Source organism: Carassius auratus, chromosome 47 (assembly GCF_003368295.1).
Source record: "Carassius auratus strain Wakin chromosome 47, ASM336829v1, whole genome shotgun sequence".
NCBI classification, from domain to species: domain Eukaryota; kingdom Metazoa; phylum Chordata; class Actinopteri; order Cypriniformes; family Cyprinidae; genus Carassius; species Carassius auratus.
The window spans coordinates 10,218,919-10,234,435 of record NC_039289.1 but is presented as its reverse complement, the minus strand read 5'-3'; the positions used below and the strand labels follow the sequence as shown (position 1 = coordinate 10,234,435).

General features: G+C 43.0%; 2 protein-coding genes and 1 pseudogene across 2 annotated transcripts; 1 reads left to right on the top strand and 2 right to left on the bottom strand.

Annotated features, from left to right (window-relative positions):
- Positions 1-5,290: 5,290 nt before the first annotated feature.
- Positions 5,291-7,447, bottom strand: LOC113065068 (zona pellucida sperm-binding protein 4-like). Its single transcript, XM_026236196.1, has 8 exons — positions 6,765-7,447; positions 6,508-6,695; positions 6,342-6,439; positions 6,113-6,270; positions 5,850-6,042; positions 5,630-5,777; positions 5,478-5,550; positions 5,291-5,399 (listed from the first exon to the last, which is right to left on the bottom strand). The coding sequence occupies exons 1-8, from the start codon at positions 7,411-7,413 to the stop codon at positions 5,323-5,325; spliced, it is 1,584 nt and encodes a 527-aa protein (XP_026091981.1). The 5' UTR covers positions 7,414-7,447; the 3' UTR covers positions 5,291-5,322.
- Positions 7,448-8,501: 1,054 nt separating this feature from the next.
- Positions 8,502-10,325, top strand: LOC113064563 (zona pellucida sperm-binding protein 3-like; annotated as a pseudogene).
- Positions 10,326-13,469: 3,144 nt separating this feature from the next.
- LOC113065069 (zona pellucida sperm-binding protein 4-like) lies at positions 13,470-15,517 on the bottom strand. The gene is made up of 8 exons (XM_026236197.1): positions 14,927-15,517; positions 14,675-14,862; positions 14,504-14,601; positions 14,275-14,432; positions 14,009-14,201; positions 13,791-13,938; positions 13,639-13,711; positions 13,470-13,560 (listed from the first exon to the last, which is right to left on the bottom strand). Exons 1-8 carry the CDS (start codon positions 15,471-15,473, stop codon positions 13,484-13,486), a joined length of 1,482 nt encoding a protein of 493 aa, XP_026091982.1. The 5' UTR covers positions 15,474-15,517; the 3' UTR covers positions 13,470-13,483.

Here is a 15,517-nt window from a genome sequence, read left to right as displayed (position 1 = left end):
ATATGACCACAAAGTTGAGTCGTGCTCGCTGTGACCAGCGACAGAACAGAAGGCCGGTGATCACCTGGTGCACCACATCTGAGATGACAAGCACCTGTTCAACAACGACCCAGAAGTCTTTCACGGCCAACTGTTGATGAAAAATCTGAGGTACTAAAGGACATCACCTCAGTCACTAACAAACTGTCAAATGAACTCCAACTCCAAGTTCCAAATTCCCTGTCTGTGCAACAGCAACCACCAGAGCAACGAAGGTCAGAAAGTCTGCTACAGCCAGAAGGCATCACAAGACGAATGCAACATAGGAGACAAGTTTTGCAACTCAGCTTCACACAGCCATGACAAACTGCCTCCGACTGTCTGCCAAAGAACCTCCTGCCTTGCTGGACTGACCCCTCATTAGACCATGGACACGCCCTCATCCAAGCCAAGGATGCAGAGAGCCAGTCTTCAGTGACATGCTAGAAAAAGGGGGAGACAACACAGACTTGAACAGATCTGACCACACATGCACTACACCAGTAACACACAACATTACCTACACCCAGAGGTAAACACATCTACTGATAACACAGTCAGCAAACATATTCTTCCCACAGGTAGAATATCCAACTTTTAGTGTAACAAAGTTACACATACCCACCATGAAGAAACGTGCAGCCATCCTCACAATAGGTAGAACACCTGACACTAAGTTAAGGTTCATGACACACTAGCTGCACCTGACATCCTAGCTCAATAGTAGTTGTAACCCATGCTAGGAAAACCAACAGCAGCCTTGTTTTGTTTTGTTCTTCTTCTACCTATCCTTCTCCTTCCCCTCTTTCCTGAGTAGGTGAAATGCCTAGACACCCTGCGAGGGTCGAAGGTCTGATATTAGGATTGACGCAACACCTAATATCCGCCAGCCACTCTAAACTGAATGGAAGCCAGAGAGCTCCATGCATGATAGGTCAATTCATTGAATTGAAAATGAAATTACTAGAAAACTAATGGTAAACATGTAAAGTAAGACAACCTAGAAGAACCAAACAAAGTTAACCACAAATTTGATTGATGAATCAAAATAAAAACAATTTCCAAGACGATCTAAACTATCCTCAATGTGCTAAACTACATTGACTAATTGAACTTAACCACGTGTACCTAAATAACCTGATGCCTGCACCAGTACAGTAACTGTCATGGAGGTGTTGTCTTGCTGTTTGCTGTGTTTGTCTGCTTCTTCTGCCTTTGTTTCTCCAGCGATCGACGATGTCTTCACCTAAACACCTCGCCGATCGAAAGGGGGATATATGTAGCAGAAATGAGTCAAATCAGACAAATCAAAGAGTCTATCAGAGCTGTGTGCATTGAAACGAGAGACGAACTCCTCAGGAAGTCATAAATCAGTTCTAGTGCCACAAGAACCAAGCAAGATAACCAACCAACCAACCAACTTGTTCACACAACAGCTTTCAACATTAACACCAATAGAACAATTATTGACAATTTTAATTTGAAGAAATTTATTGTTCGTGATTGGAATGCAACGCTGGACATCACATGTAAACCCAGGAGATCAAGTTAAATACTTGCATTGACTTCCCCCCCCAGCCAGTGAAACCAGACTGAAATTCCTAAGGGGGAAGGGCTTTAAACCTTTGTCTTCACAGAAAAGTCCTTTGTCAGAGAATGGCAAAGAAACCCTTTTTATACATTATATATGGACCAGAATGAACTCAAAAAAGACTTCTGAATGAATCATTCCATTGCTTAACTCCATATTCATTTACGTGTAACCCACACATTTGACTATCATGTATAATCACTTATTGTGTATGTCTTTTGATAACTATAGGATACCTAGTCATGTCTAGTATTGAAATAATCGCATTTTCTTGCTTGATATTGTCCTGACAATCATTTATTTGTAAAATATATCATAATCATGTTATAGGAATCATGTCCAAAATTAGACCCTGTGAGGCAAGAACCACATGCTTGGTAAGATAAACAAATGATTTATGATACCCCAGACTCAAGGCCATATCTGATTGGTCAAGGCAACATTTGAGGGGTGGCCAACAAGGAAGTTTGAAATACTTTGGACCACATGAAATTCTGCTTTTAGTTCTAGTCTAGCTGCTGCTATTAGCCATGTCGGCTTTTAGTTCCAGCCTTGCTCGTGCTATCAGTCATGCCTGCTTTTAGCTTGTAGCTTTAGCTTGTAGCATCTAGCCATGCGGTTAATCATCATTCCAGCGTGCCTGCCTGCTGCTACTATGCCACGATGAGAAAGAAAACAACCTAGTCTCGTCAAACTTTATTTCTTTTCTTTTCCGTTTGAGAGTTTCGTGTTCTGAGTTAAGTTTTGTAACGTCGACCTCGTCTGCGCGTTTGAACTCCGACCAGCCACACAACTCCAGCTTCAGCCAACGCCCAAACACGGGCTCCCCAAGACGTCACTTCAGCCACTACTGAACTTCCAGCCAGTCAGCGACACCAGGATACCCCTTTCAACTGGAGTCCCTTTCACAGCAAACGAAGGCAACGTATTCCCAGATATGTGTTGTGCTGGTGTATCTAATATAATTTTAACCCCATTGAGGAACTCAATGCAAGGGCTAATTACGTGATTGATGGTTGTTCATGTCTATGCAATTTAACGTATTGCTGTTAACTTGGGATTCCATATTTCCATTCTCTTAAACTCATCTTTCCCTAACTTTCGACCTTCCTGCAACTTGTGTGAATGTGTGTGTGCGTGCGTTTATGTGTTAGATTAGTTTATATGTCTTAGATTTATCTAATAAAGCCTTATTCATATTGAAAAGAGAAGTATCTTGTGTTTTGTGCTTACAAGTTAATGTCTTAAGCTGCCGATCTTGTTACTGTGCTAATTGATAGTGTTTCACTATAGTTTGGATATTAGTATCCAGCGCAGATTTGATGTTAAACGGCTAGTTCACTGAATCGCAGGGCGTCTCCGTGACCAGCCGTGAAACAGTGATTCTGTTCAAATTCCCTTTAAAATCTTAAATGATTCCCTTTGAGCTAAATTGACCTGTTTCCCTTACACCAGTGAATGACCTTTTTTGAAAACTGTTGGTTTGTCACTTGTGCAACATCTTGGGTGGTTTTGTTTCAATACTAAAGGGGTACTCCACCCCAAAATGAAAATCGTCATCACTTGCCCCCTAATCGTTCCGAACCCATAAGAGCTACGTTTATCTTTGGAACACAACTTATTTTGGATGAAAACCAGGAGGCTTGTGATTGGCCCACAGGCTGCCAAGTAAAATGCACTGTAAAGGTCCAGAAAAGAATCCTCGGAGTAGTCTGACTGTGTATGTTCTTTTGTGTCAGCCGCGCCACAAGCATATGTTTTCTACATAAATTTACGCTTTGATTTGAAAGAGAACTGCGCGTCCTTGTTGCGGCTAACAATAGCATATTCAGTTTGTGTTCAGCGGGTGTTTTTCAAAATGGCACTAGGGTGATGTGTGGAGAGAAAAGGGAGACCATCTGTTGAATAAAGTCTTTGTTTCATTTGTGTTCTCATCGCTTCCTAACGTTACGGTTTATCCACTGATGGCGGATGGGTAATTCCGATGGTGCTTTTCATACTTTTCTGGTCCTTGGCAGTATATGCCTCCCGGTTTTCATCCAAAATATCTTTAACCCCTTTGCTGTCAAAGATCGACACCGGCCCCAGATTATTGTTTTACTTTCACAGCACGTTAAACATCACTCTCTCACTTGACCTGGAGAAACTGTGCATCAGTTGAAAGTTTAAAGACTCTAGCTTCAATATTTGACCAATGTTTTGATAAAACATTGTTGCAGTGACCGTCATTTATGTCAGTAGTACAAAATAAATAGGAGTCATTTTTAGAATAGAAATTCACCAAGCATTCATATTCAGTCACGTCTGCAGTGGTTTGTATTCTCATAGATTCGCTAAAAAGCGTCAAATAGGGTTTATAGTCAAAAGTTGCATATACACCGAGTAATGTTTACTTCATATTTCTTCAGAAAGAATCATAATTTCTAATCATTTTCCACCGATTTACGCGATCTGATGATAATGATCCGCTCCCAGCCCAGCCCCTGCGTGCTGACAGAGACCGGATTCGGCCGTGTCTTGTCCATCATAACTGTGCAAAATATTCCGCCCCATCCTACCCATGATGCATTTCCTGTACACTTCTGTTTTGATATCTGACCACGTTAGCTCTAATGCAGCTACATAGCAGGTGCAGTTCTTCTTCATAATGCATTTTGTAATCATTTTGTCAAAGGTTGTAAGAAAATGTTTTGTTGTAATTTTATAGTAAGGCTTTTGCTAATAGTGGGGTAAATGTATACTGGAATAATGATAAATGAAGAATCAGGATTTTGTGTCATACCTGGCCCATGTGTGAAAGGCTCGTTTTGTAACAACAATAGAATCATGAATGGGGCAGTTTTGCCGGTCCAAACAAGAGATAATTGCATTCCAGGAGTCATAAATCATAGCCTTCTCTAAAAACACATGACACGGTCTTAGAAAAGGTTTCATAAAATTCACACTTTGTGAGATTATATTCTGAAATGTCAAAATTAGGTATTAGTAGACTTGTGGCTTTAGCTTCATTATGTATCTAAAATCATATCCTACATCACTTTTAAATAGGTTTTTAATATTTTTACTGACATGTTTGAGCTTACATACATCTCTATTATAACCATCTAAGTAATTCTGATTCCTGAACAGTAAACTGAGGTGTCAGCTGTGTGAACAAATGTTGATTATGTATCTAGTAAGAAAGACTCCTTAGCAGCAACCTTTTAATTTTGGGCATGTCATTCGTGTCTCCATGCTGAAAATGGGGGGGTGACAAGTAAGGGGTTCAATTGTGTTCCAAAGACGAATAAAGTTTCTACAGGTTTGGAACGACACGGGGGTAAGGGATTAGTGACACCATTTTCATTTTGGGGAGGAGGATCCCTTTAATAGCATTACTTTGAGTTGAGGACAAAGACAGTCTAGAATTGATTTCCATTTAAAACTTGAGCTCAGCAATTTGAGTTGGGTTTAAAACAAAAGCCGCAAGTAACCCACATAACTTTATATTGTGAATATCGGGAGCCAAACTACCGTTTGGAAGACAAATTAAAATAGGGGAACCTTGTGCTGCCCCAGGTTAACAACTGGAGGATGGATAAAGGAATGCCTTGGTTTAATGGTGCGAGGAAAAAACAACTGGGAAGAGGCATGTAATCCCGGATTCTGTCGAACCAAAACAATAGACAAAGAGATACCTCGGGGTTCTGCACGGTTTATTAAAAACACTAGATTTACATGACCAGAGTAACTTCTCCACTAGAAACCACAGTCTGCTCCCCAGAGACAGCCTTGATACGGGTGTCTCTTCCTGAAAGAGAAGTGTTAGAAGTGAGAACGCACTTCTAAAATGCTCAGTTCCTCTTGTCGAGAGAAAGCAAGAACTCACGTTTCCTGGTGCAGCTTTGCTCACAAGAGCCAGATGATGGATGGCACACCTCTGTACTGCAGTGGATGAAGACCTGACAGGGAAGAAAGAGGCTCAAGTCATAGAATCCACAAGTAGTAAATACACAAATGTTCAAGTAAAGGGGGGCATACGGTTTCCTGCAGAGCAGCCAGTGAGGCTGGATCTACAAATGTGAACATCTTCACAACAAAGCGTTTGTAGTGGGTTGGGAACTGAAGACCAGACGATCCAGTCACTGGAACCAGTGTGGTCAGATAGCGGTCGTCCTGGTAAGGGCATCTGAAGACAAAGGAGAAGGTTAGAAAGGGTCTCCCAGCAGACTAAAAGGATGAAGATTGGCTGTACACTCACCCGTCGATCAGAAGGTCCCACTGGGGGAGACTGAGTGGACTGGGGGTTGAAGTAGTCCAACAACGTCCCAGCATCAGGACAATGTTGGGGTCAGTCCTCTCCATAATGTGCACCTCAACATACACAGGCTCTCGCAGGACTTTTGTGATGGGATAATCAGCGTCACTGTAGTAGGACGTGTAGGCCTCATCCCCTGAGGAACACTGGGGTTTAACCAGACTCCAGTTTGAAAGGCTTTAGGCAGACACGGGACAAGACCTTACCTTCAGCACAGCCTTTGGTGACACATTGGCCATTGGCCAGTCTGAGCTCCACCCTGAGAGGTCCAGGAGCGGTTACTGGTGGAGGTGGAGGAACGGAGTTGACCTCCACAACCAGAGCTTCCACAGAAGTTCCCGAATATCTACACTGGAAGAGAAACCTGGACGACACACAGCGAGCTTGTAGCATTTATCAGGGATTAGTGGTCACACCAAGTCATGGATCACCTACTCAAAATGACTGTCCCTTGTGATGGAACCATATGGTCCAATCCCCACTTCATACGATGAGGTCATTCGGTTTTCATACACCACATATCCACCGTCCTCCTGTCAATAGAAACGGTGTCAGCATCCAGTCCAAGCGATGCAGAATAAAACCAGTAGCAGCTGCTAACCATCACGCTCGTGCCACATGCGGTCACAGGGAACTGGTATATAGCAAAGGAAGGTGTAGACCCCACAGGAGCACAAGGTGGGTCGTTTCCACCCAGTAGTTGAACCGAATCCAGACTCAGTCGAGGCAAGGTAATGTCTCGAGACACCACTACCACAAACTGACCATCTCTAATACACTGGACAGTCACTAGAACAAGAGCAGGTTAAATTCAGAGAAACGGTTTAACACGAACACAATAAGATGGAGAACGCTTACCTGCCCTCCCATAGAAACACTGCTGTCCGTTAAAGCAGCAGTTGATAGCTTCACACGCAGCACCACTGATCCCAGGTAGACCGCATTGGATCTGCTCAGAATCAGCTACAGCACATTTATCAAGTTGTACTGGCTTCTGAAGCGGAAACTGCGGCTTAGGTTGTTGTGGAACTGGCTTCTGAAGAGGGAACTGCGGCTTAGGTTGTTGTGGAACTGGCTTCTGAAGCGGAAACTGCGGCTTAGGTTGTTGTGGAACTGGCTTCTGAAGCGGAAACTGCGGCTTAGGTTGTTGTGGAACTGGCTTCTGAAGCGGAAACTGCGGCTTAGGTTGTTGTGGAACTGGCTTCTGAAACGGAAACTGCGGCTTAGGTTGTTGTGGAACTGGCTTCTGAAACGGAAACTGCGGCTTAGGTTGTTGTGGAACTGGCTTCTGAAACGGAAACTGCTGGTTAGTTAGCTGTTGAACTGGTTTCTGAGGTGGAAACTGCTGGTTAGTTAGCTGTTGAACTGGCTTCTGGAGCTGAAACTGTTGGTCAGTTTGCTGGATCATCAGAGCTTGAGCATCCTGAAGCGATTGACTCCACTGTGGGACAGCATGACAGAAAGCACAGACCACCAAAATCTGAGCCAAACACCAACTTCCAGCCATTGTTCAACAGCTAAACACAAAGTGAAGCTATTGCCCTTTGGTCTTTTTGTATTCTACAGATTCCAGCTAATTAACGATAGTCCCTCCCTCTTCATTGACAACTGGGTGATTCTCATTGGATCTCGAGATTCAATTCTTATTATAAAAGCAACACAGAGGCTGCGTCCACATCTTCACTAACAACTCTCTCAATACTTGTTCACGCGGACGCTAAACATTCTTTCCAAATCTTTATCTTCGTCTGATACAGGCTCAAACATATCAGGTTGGATGCCTAATCTCGCCATCATTCACGCTGGACCGAAGAGATCCGCGCTGTGAAACAGCCAATCAGAGCAGAGCTCAACATTGTTGTTCATGACCCTTCCAAACAATTCTAGGGACAAATCCCAGGGTTGTAAATGGACATGTAAAACCGTTCCAGAGAATTTTTGCCAACACCCAGGCCACGTACCTTTTATGTAGATCTCATTTAAATATTGTATCAGTGCATTCTATGGCACCTTTAATTGGGATTATGAGCTCATATTTTGGCCGGAAGCAATCATTTGAATTACTCAACGATGGATTTGTTTCTTATAAACAGACAGCCTTTCCCTTCACAAGACCGTAATTGATGTGAATTACTTGTGGATTATTTTGATATTTATAATAGCTCTTTGGACTTTGGTTCTGATGCCACCCATTCACTGCAGAGGATTCATTGGGGAGCAAGTGATGTAATTCTACATTTTTCCAATGATAAACTAAAAACTCTTTAAAAAAAGATAGAGATTTTTATGAATATTCTCTATCATTTGAGTCATATCAGGCGCTTTTTTAATGACATTCTTTGTCTATCATAGACACACTTTCAAACTTTAATTGTAAAATTGTGAATAAGTGTAGATGAAAATCTCAGATCCTTATCAAGCCTTCCATTGGCTAGTGACATTCCAGAACGTTCTCATTTGTTAATTACAGGCTCAGAGACCTTTGGAGGTCCAAAGGTAATCAATCAAGCTGAAAGGGGAGGAGCCGCTTAAATTCAAAGCTTTACTTAATGGCAAAGACGAGCACTGGTAGGTATTGTGTTAACGTTTGTCAGGATGGGTCTTTTGCAATGTGTGTTAATGTTGGTTGTCCTTGTGGTGTTTGATCTGAAGAATGCCTTTGGAAGTTTGAGTTCCAGTGAAAGTCCAAAAAGCAAGAAGCATCAATCATATCCAGCTTCCAGAGTGCCTGTTTCTTCTCAAGCGCTCGGGAACACTTTGCAGAAGGCCTCTCCGTTTCAGAGTCTTGACTAGAGAGGATTTGCACAAGAGCCTCTTGGTCTTCAGGAGAAGCAGGTGTTGCAGGGTCCAGTGTAGCCTTTGGACTGGAGGTTTCCCATTGTTCCAGAAGTGCCGAGTGAGATGGCGGTGGATTTCCATTTGAGGCAATCTGTGACCCCCAGTAGTGTAGCTATTCAATGCGGTGAGAACCGGATTCATGTGGAGGTACAGCAGGACTTGTTTAGCAATGGTGAACCGATCCAGCCATCTGGTCTGACTCTGGGAGGATGTTCTGTTGTCGGTTTGGTCCCAGGCTCTAAGGTGCTCTTTGAGAATGAACTGCAGGACTTCAACAGTGTCTTGATGGTAAGAGCTGTTAAGTGTTCCTAGACTTATAGAACCCTACTAAAAATGGGGCCCTTGTTTTGGTATCGACGTTCTAGATTCAGGGAACCATCCATGGGACGGTTCTCTTATAGTGGGAAAGACTCTTAATAACTGCTTACTCGGGTAACCAAGTGTTATGGCATGACTTGCTAAGATGCCTTTTGGAATGGGTTCTTTTTTTCAGAGAACCCTCTTGGTAACAACGTCAGTCTCCTATAGATGACCAAGGATGAGCTTGTCTACACCTTTGCCCTTACCTACACTCCTGAGGCGTTTGCTGGCACTCCGATTACCCGTGCAGGTGGTGCGGTTATTGGAGTTCAATGCCACTATCAAAGGTAAGCGACCTTTTGTGACTTGTGGCATTGCTTGCAGTGGTGGAACTGGAAGCCCATTTAATTGGTCACTTCTTGAACTGCAGGTTTCAAAATGTCAGCAGTAGTTACTTGAAGCCAACTTGGGTCCCTTATGTCTCAACGGAGGCTGGTGAAGAAGTCTTGGTGTTCTCCCTGAAGCTCATGACTGGTTTGTGCAGTTTCTCTAGGCCTTCTGAACGAGGCTGTGCCTAAGCAGTTCTTCCCTCTTGCAGATGAATGGTCCTATGAGAGGCCTTCAAACTCTTACTTCCTGGGTGACATTATTAATGTTGAGGCACCTGTGAAGGTATACAACCACGTCCCTCTGCGTGTGTTTGTGGACCGCTGTGTGGCCACCCAAGTACCTGATGTGAACGCCCTTCCGAGAAATTGTGTTCATGTCACCAGATGCTGCAGAGTTGACTTGTTCTCGAGTTTGCTTGTAACCACTTATCCCTGACAACTACTTTTTACTCCTTCGATGTCTTGTGGATGCCAAGGTCACAGCTTCCAGCTCGCGCTTCATGCCTCGATCCCAGGAAGACAAAATCTGGTTCCAGCTGGAGGCATTAGTGTTCCAGGGGGGATCCAGTCCTTCTGTATGTATTGAGTGTTGGAGAATGACCTCTCCCATTTGCTTTGGTTTGTGTCCTCTTACCCGTGGTGTCCTTTGCAGATCTACATGATGTGTGTTCTGAAGGCCACTCTTGCTTCTGTACCTAGTGACGCGCTTCACAAATCCTGTTCCTTTGCCAATGGGTATGTTCATGCCATTTACGAATACATTAAAGGTGCCATGTCTGATTTTTCGTATTGCAGGTGGCTTGCTGCTGATGGGAACAACCAGGTTTGTGGTTGCTGTGACTCAACATGTGGTCCTGATGGTGGAACTGCTGCTTCTCCTTTTTGGAGGTAGGAAGGTGCTTTTAAGCTTGGTTTTTGACCCTTCAAGCACTTAACTTTGGTGTCTGCTTTTTCTAAGCTTTCAGTGGGAAGGGAAGTCCTCGCTCTGTCCTGTAGTGGTTCAAGAGCACAAGAAGACTTTTAGCTGGTCTTCAATAAATGTGGGGGAGCAAACCTATTCTCGTTTCTGTTTTTCTTGTCTAGTTTAACCAATTGATTTTGTGCGAGGAAGTGGGTAGTCCTACTGTACCCATTCTCTTGCCAGAAGGAAAGGCTCCCTTTTCTCGTTAGGGAAGATGATAAACCTTTTAAAGGGACCTGCTGTGAGCTCCCTTTTTTAGGAGTACTGTAAAGGTGGAATACATTGCCCATGATACTGTAAAGGGAGTTCTGTTTATTGGCACTTGTACCAAAAGAGTTCTGTGTGAACGTCCACTTCCTTGAAGCACTGCAGATTTTGTGTGCATCTTATGCAGTGAACTTAATTTTCCTTCGTGTTGGTAACTTCAAATGAGCAGTTTAATTTCCTCCTTGCAACCCCCAAATAGGTTTGCTCAGTTAAATTTGTTTCCTAATGCTCTTTGTTGAAATCTCTCATGCTTTTAAAATCCATGTACAATAGAAGCGCATTTTCCACCTTTTTAGATGGGTTATTTATAGGCTTTACATTGTTCAGTTAAGTATTTGGTGTGCCAAACTTGCAGAACCGGTTCTGACGTAAGGTTTTTTTTGTGCAGTAGCAGGTCAGTTAGAATTCAGAAAAATCATTGACGAAATGACACCCAAATAGAACTAATGTTTGCACTCCCAGTGAATGACCTTTTTGAAAACCATTGGTTTGTCACTTGTGCAACATCTTGGGTGGTTTTGTTTCAATACTAAAGGGGTACTCCACCCCAAAACGAAAATTGTCATCACTTGCCCCCTAGTCGTTCCGAACCCATAAGAGCTACGTTTATCTTTGGAACACAACTTATTTTGGATGAAAACCAGGGGCCTGTTCTTCGTACGTTGCTTATTACATCCGAGATATCATTGTGCTAATCCTGATCCGGCTAATTTGGTTATTCGAACACACCTGTGGTTTATGATTAGTATTGCTGGATTGAGTTATCTGAGATAATTGCGTGTTCATGTGTTGGCTTAAAAGGGGATATGTATCGATACTTGAAACCATGATCAGCAGTGCAGCGATTGGCTGGGGGCAAGACGGCAATGTAATGACATCATGTAATTTAAGACGACACCTGACGAAAAACTTAACAAATTTCTGGACTTTTATAAGGAAACAGCCAAGCAAACAAAACTACATAAATGTTATAATAGATACATGAAACATATATAGATGTTTTCATTTTTTTAGAATTTTTTTTCATGATTCCCAAATATTTAGATTCGCAATTTATAATGGTTGTGCTGTCTTTAAATTTTTATTTCAATGTAGAAATTATCTATTCATTTCATTTTATATTTGGACAGATTTGTTACGTGTCAGCATTAATGAAAGTTTCTTAAGGGTCAATATCATGTTATTTGCATCTCCTGCCCTCCATCAAGCCACTCTTATAATAGCAGTCATCACTCAAAATAATGCACGACTCTATCATCTGTATAGCATATGTGTAAGACTCTAATACAATTATGAAGTAATACTTTTATGACAAATAAATATTTCAGTGAGTAAAACTGGCTGTGTCTATAGTAGGCTGTTATGGACTACACAACATTTTTATATTATTTTTAAATAATTTTTTAATGATTATTATTTTTAATTATCCCTGGATCAGTACGATACTCTTGTAATAAAGTAGCATATTTTTAGGATCAGTACTGTTTTAAAAGAAGCGATCTAATCCTGTTTACATGAAATAAGCCTGCTACCGAGCAGGTTTAAGCTTACGGACCTGTTGCTATGACAGCAGCTCCGAGATGAGCTTCGAAGAACCAAACGATCCAAGATCATGCCAAATCGTCAACAATCAAATCCAGCTAACTGAGTTAGCGACGTACGAAGAACGGGCCCCTGGTTATTTGGACTACTTACGCATTCAATCGGTCCACTATTGTTTGCCAGGCATTCTCTCTTTGCTTTATTACAGCAGCTGTATTGCCTTTTTTACATATGTTTCACTTCTTCATACGTTTCCATAAGATGCTGTTGCTCATTAGGCGAAAAGTATGCCGCACGGGTTTTGTCCATTTTTGCATCGATGATTCTGTGACCAATTTCGTGATCTTTTTAAGAACGCCCATTTATCCAAACTATATATACCTGGCTTGAGATATCCGCGCGCTATCATCCTGGCTCAGCAAAAGTGCAACGGATTAAGCCAGGATGCACTGATTGAACTAGGTCAAGCCGCGCCTTTTCTGTTATCCTGGCTTTCTTAATTCTACTTTTGTGCAATACCCCCCAGGAGTCATAAATCAAGTTTATTAGCCTTCTCTAAAAACACATGACATGGTCTTTGTTGACTTGTGGCTTTAGCTTCATTATGTATCTAAAATCATATCCTACATCATTTTTAAGTGCACTTAAATAGGTTTTTAATATTTTTACTGACATGTTTGACCATACGTATATCTCTATTATAACCGTCTGAGTAATTCTGATTCCTGAACAGTAAACTTTGAGGTGTCAGCTTTGTGAACAGATGTTGATTATGTATCTAGTAAGAAAGACTCTTTTTCTACAGGTTTGGAACGACACGGGGGTAAGTGATTAGGGACACAATTTTCATTTTGGGGAGGAGGATCCCTTTAATAGCATTACTTTGAGTTGAGGACAATTGACATGGTTTCGGGTTTGCTTCAAGACAGTCGAGAACTGATTTCCATCTAAAACTTGAGCTCAGCAATTTGAGTTGGATTTAAAACAAAAGCCGCAAGTAATCCACATAACTTTAGATTGTGAATATTGAGAACCAAACTACTGTTTGGAAGACGAATTAAAAAAGGGGAACCTTGTGCTGCCCCAGGTTAGCAACTGGAGGATGGATAAAGGAATGCACAACCTTACAAGAGGTTGTGAAGCCTTGGTTTAATAGTGGGTGGAAAAAAAAAAGAAAAAAAAAACTGGGAAGAGGCATGTAATCCCAGATTCTGCCGAACAAAAATAGACAAAGAGATACCTGGGTTTCTGCATGGTTTATAAAAAAAAAAAAACTAGATTTACATGACCAGAGTAACTTCTCCACTAGAAACCACAGTCTGCTCCCCAGAGACAGCCTTGATACGAGTGTCTCTTCCTGAAAGAGAAGTGTTAGAAGAGAGAACGCACTTCTAAAATGCTCAGTTCCTCTTGTCGAGAGAAGGCAAGAACTCACGTTTCCTGGTGCAGCTTTGCTCACAAGAGCCAGATGGTGGATGGCACACCTCTGTACTGCAGTGGATGAAGATCTGACAGGGAAGAAAGAGGCTCAAGTCATAGAATCCACAAGTAGTAAATACACAAATGTTCAAGTAAAGGGGGGCATACGGTTTCCTGCAGAGCAGCCAGTGAGGCTGGATCTACAAATGTGAACATCTTCACAACAAAGCGTTTGTAGTGGGTTGGGAACTGAAGACCAGACGATCCAGTCACTGGAACCAGTGTGGTCAGATAGCGGTCGTCCTGGTAAGGGCATCTGAAGACAAGAGAAGGTTAGAAAGTCTGCCGGGAGACCCTAACTGGATAAAGATTGGCTGTACACTCACCCGTCGATCAGAAGGTCCCACTGGGGGAGACTGAGTGGACTGGGGGTTGAAGTAGTCCAACAACGTCCCAGCATCAGGACAATGTTGGGGTCAGTCCTCTCCATAATGTGCACCTCAACATACACGGGCTCTCGCAGGACTTTTGTGATGGGATAATCAGAGTCACTGTAGTAGGACGTGTAGGCCTCATCCCCTGAGGAACAACACTGGGGTTTAACCAGACTCCAGTTTGAAAGGCTTTAGGCAGACACAGGACAAGAGCTTACCTTCAGCACAGCCTTTGGTGACACATTGGCCATTGGCCAATCTGAGCTCCACCCTGAGAGGTCCAGGAGCGGCTACTGGTGGAGGTGGAGGAACAGAGTTGACCTCCACAACCAGAGCTTCCACGGAAGTTCCCGAATATCTACACTGGAAGAGAAACCTGGACGACAAACAGCGAGCTCGTGGCATTGATCAGGGATTAATGGTCACACCAAGCCATGGATCACCTACTCGAAATGACTGTCCCTTGTGATGGAACCATATGGTCCAATCCCCACTTCATACGATGAGGTCATTCGGTTTTCATACACCACATATCCACCGTCCTCCTGTGAATAGAAACAGTGTCAGCATCCAGTCCATCATAAGCGATGCAGAATTAAACTAGTAGCAGCTGCTCACCATCATGCTCGTGCCACATGCGGTCACAGGGAACTGATATATAGCAAAGGAAGGTGTAGACCCCACAGGAGCACAAGGTGGGTCGTTTCCACCCAATAGATGAACCGAATCCAGACTCAGTCGAGGCAAGGTAACGTCTCGAGACACCACTACCACAAACTGACCATCTCTAATACACTGGACAGTCACTAGAATAAGAGCAGGTTAAATTTAACAGTTTAACACAAACAGAATAAGATTGAGAACGCTTACCTGCCCTCCCATAGAAACACTGCGGTCCGTTAAAGCAGCAGTTGATAGCTTCACACTCAGCACCACTGATCCCAGGTAGACCACATTGGATCTGCTCAGAATCAGCTACAGCACATTTATCAAGGGGCTCTGCCTTCTGAAACTGCTGTTTAACTGGCTTCTGAATCGGAAACTGCGGCTTAGGTTGTTGTGGAACTGGCTTCTGAAGCGGAAACTGCGGCTTAGGTTGTTGTGGAACTGGCTTCTGAAACGGAAACTGCGGCTTAGGTTGTTGTGGAACTAGCTTCTGAAATGGAAACTGCGGCTTAGGTTGTTGTGGAACTGGCTTCTGAAACGGAAACTGCTGGTTAGTTAGCTGTTGAACTGGTTTCTGAGGTGGAAACTGCTGGTTAGTTAGCTGTTGAACTGGCTTCTGGAGCTGAAACTGCTGGTCAGTTTGCTGGATCATCAGAGCTTGAGCATCCTGAAGCGATTGACTCCACTGTGGGACAGCATGACAGAAAGCACAGACCACCAAAATCTGAGCCAAACACCAACTTCCAGCCATTGTTCAACAGCTAAACACAAAGTGAAGCTATTGCCCTTTGGTCT

What these genes read in the sequence shown, in the direction of transcription:
- LOC113065068 (XM_026236196.1), bottom strand. Translation starts at nt 7,413, where the DNA reads ATGGCTGGAAGTTGGTGTTTGGCTCAGATTTTGGTGGTCTGTGCTTTC. An exon ending in CACCAAAGGCTGTGCTGAAG is followed by an intron (nt 6,043 to 6,112) that starts GTAAGGTCTTGT and finishes AGTGTTCCTCAG; the next exon opens with GGGATGAGGCCTACACGTCC. An exon ending in GCAAAGCTGCACCAGGAAAC is followed by an intron (nt 5,400 to 5,477) that starts GTGAGTTCTTGC and finishes CTTCTCTTTCAG; the next exon opens with GAAGAGACACCCGTATCAAG.
- LOC113065069 (XM_026236197.1), bottom strand. Translation starts at nt 15,473, where the DNA reads ATGGCTGGAAGTTGGTGTTTGGCTCAGATTTTGGTGGTCTGTGCTTTC. An exon ending in ACAAGGGACAGTCATTTCGA is followed by an intron (nt 14,433 to 14,503) that starts GTAGGTGATCCA and finishes TTTGTCGTCCAG; the next exon opens with GTTTCTCTTCCAGTGTAGAT. An exon ending in GCAAAGCTGCACCAGGAAAC is followed by an intron (nt 13,561 to 13,638) that starts GTGAGTTCTTGC and finishes CTTCTCTTTCAG; the next exon opens with GAAGAGACACTCGTATCAAG.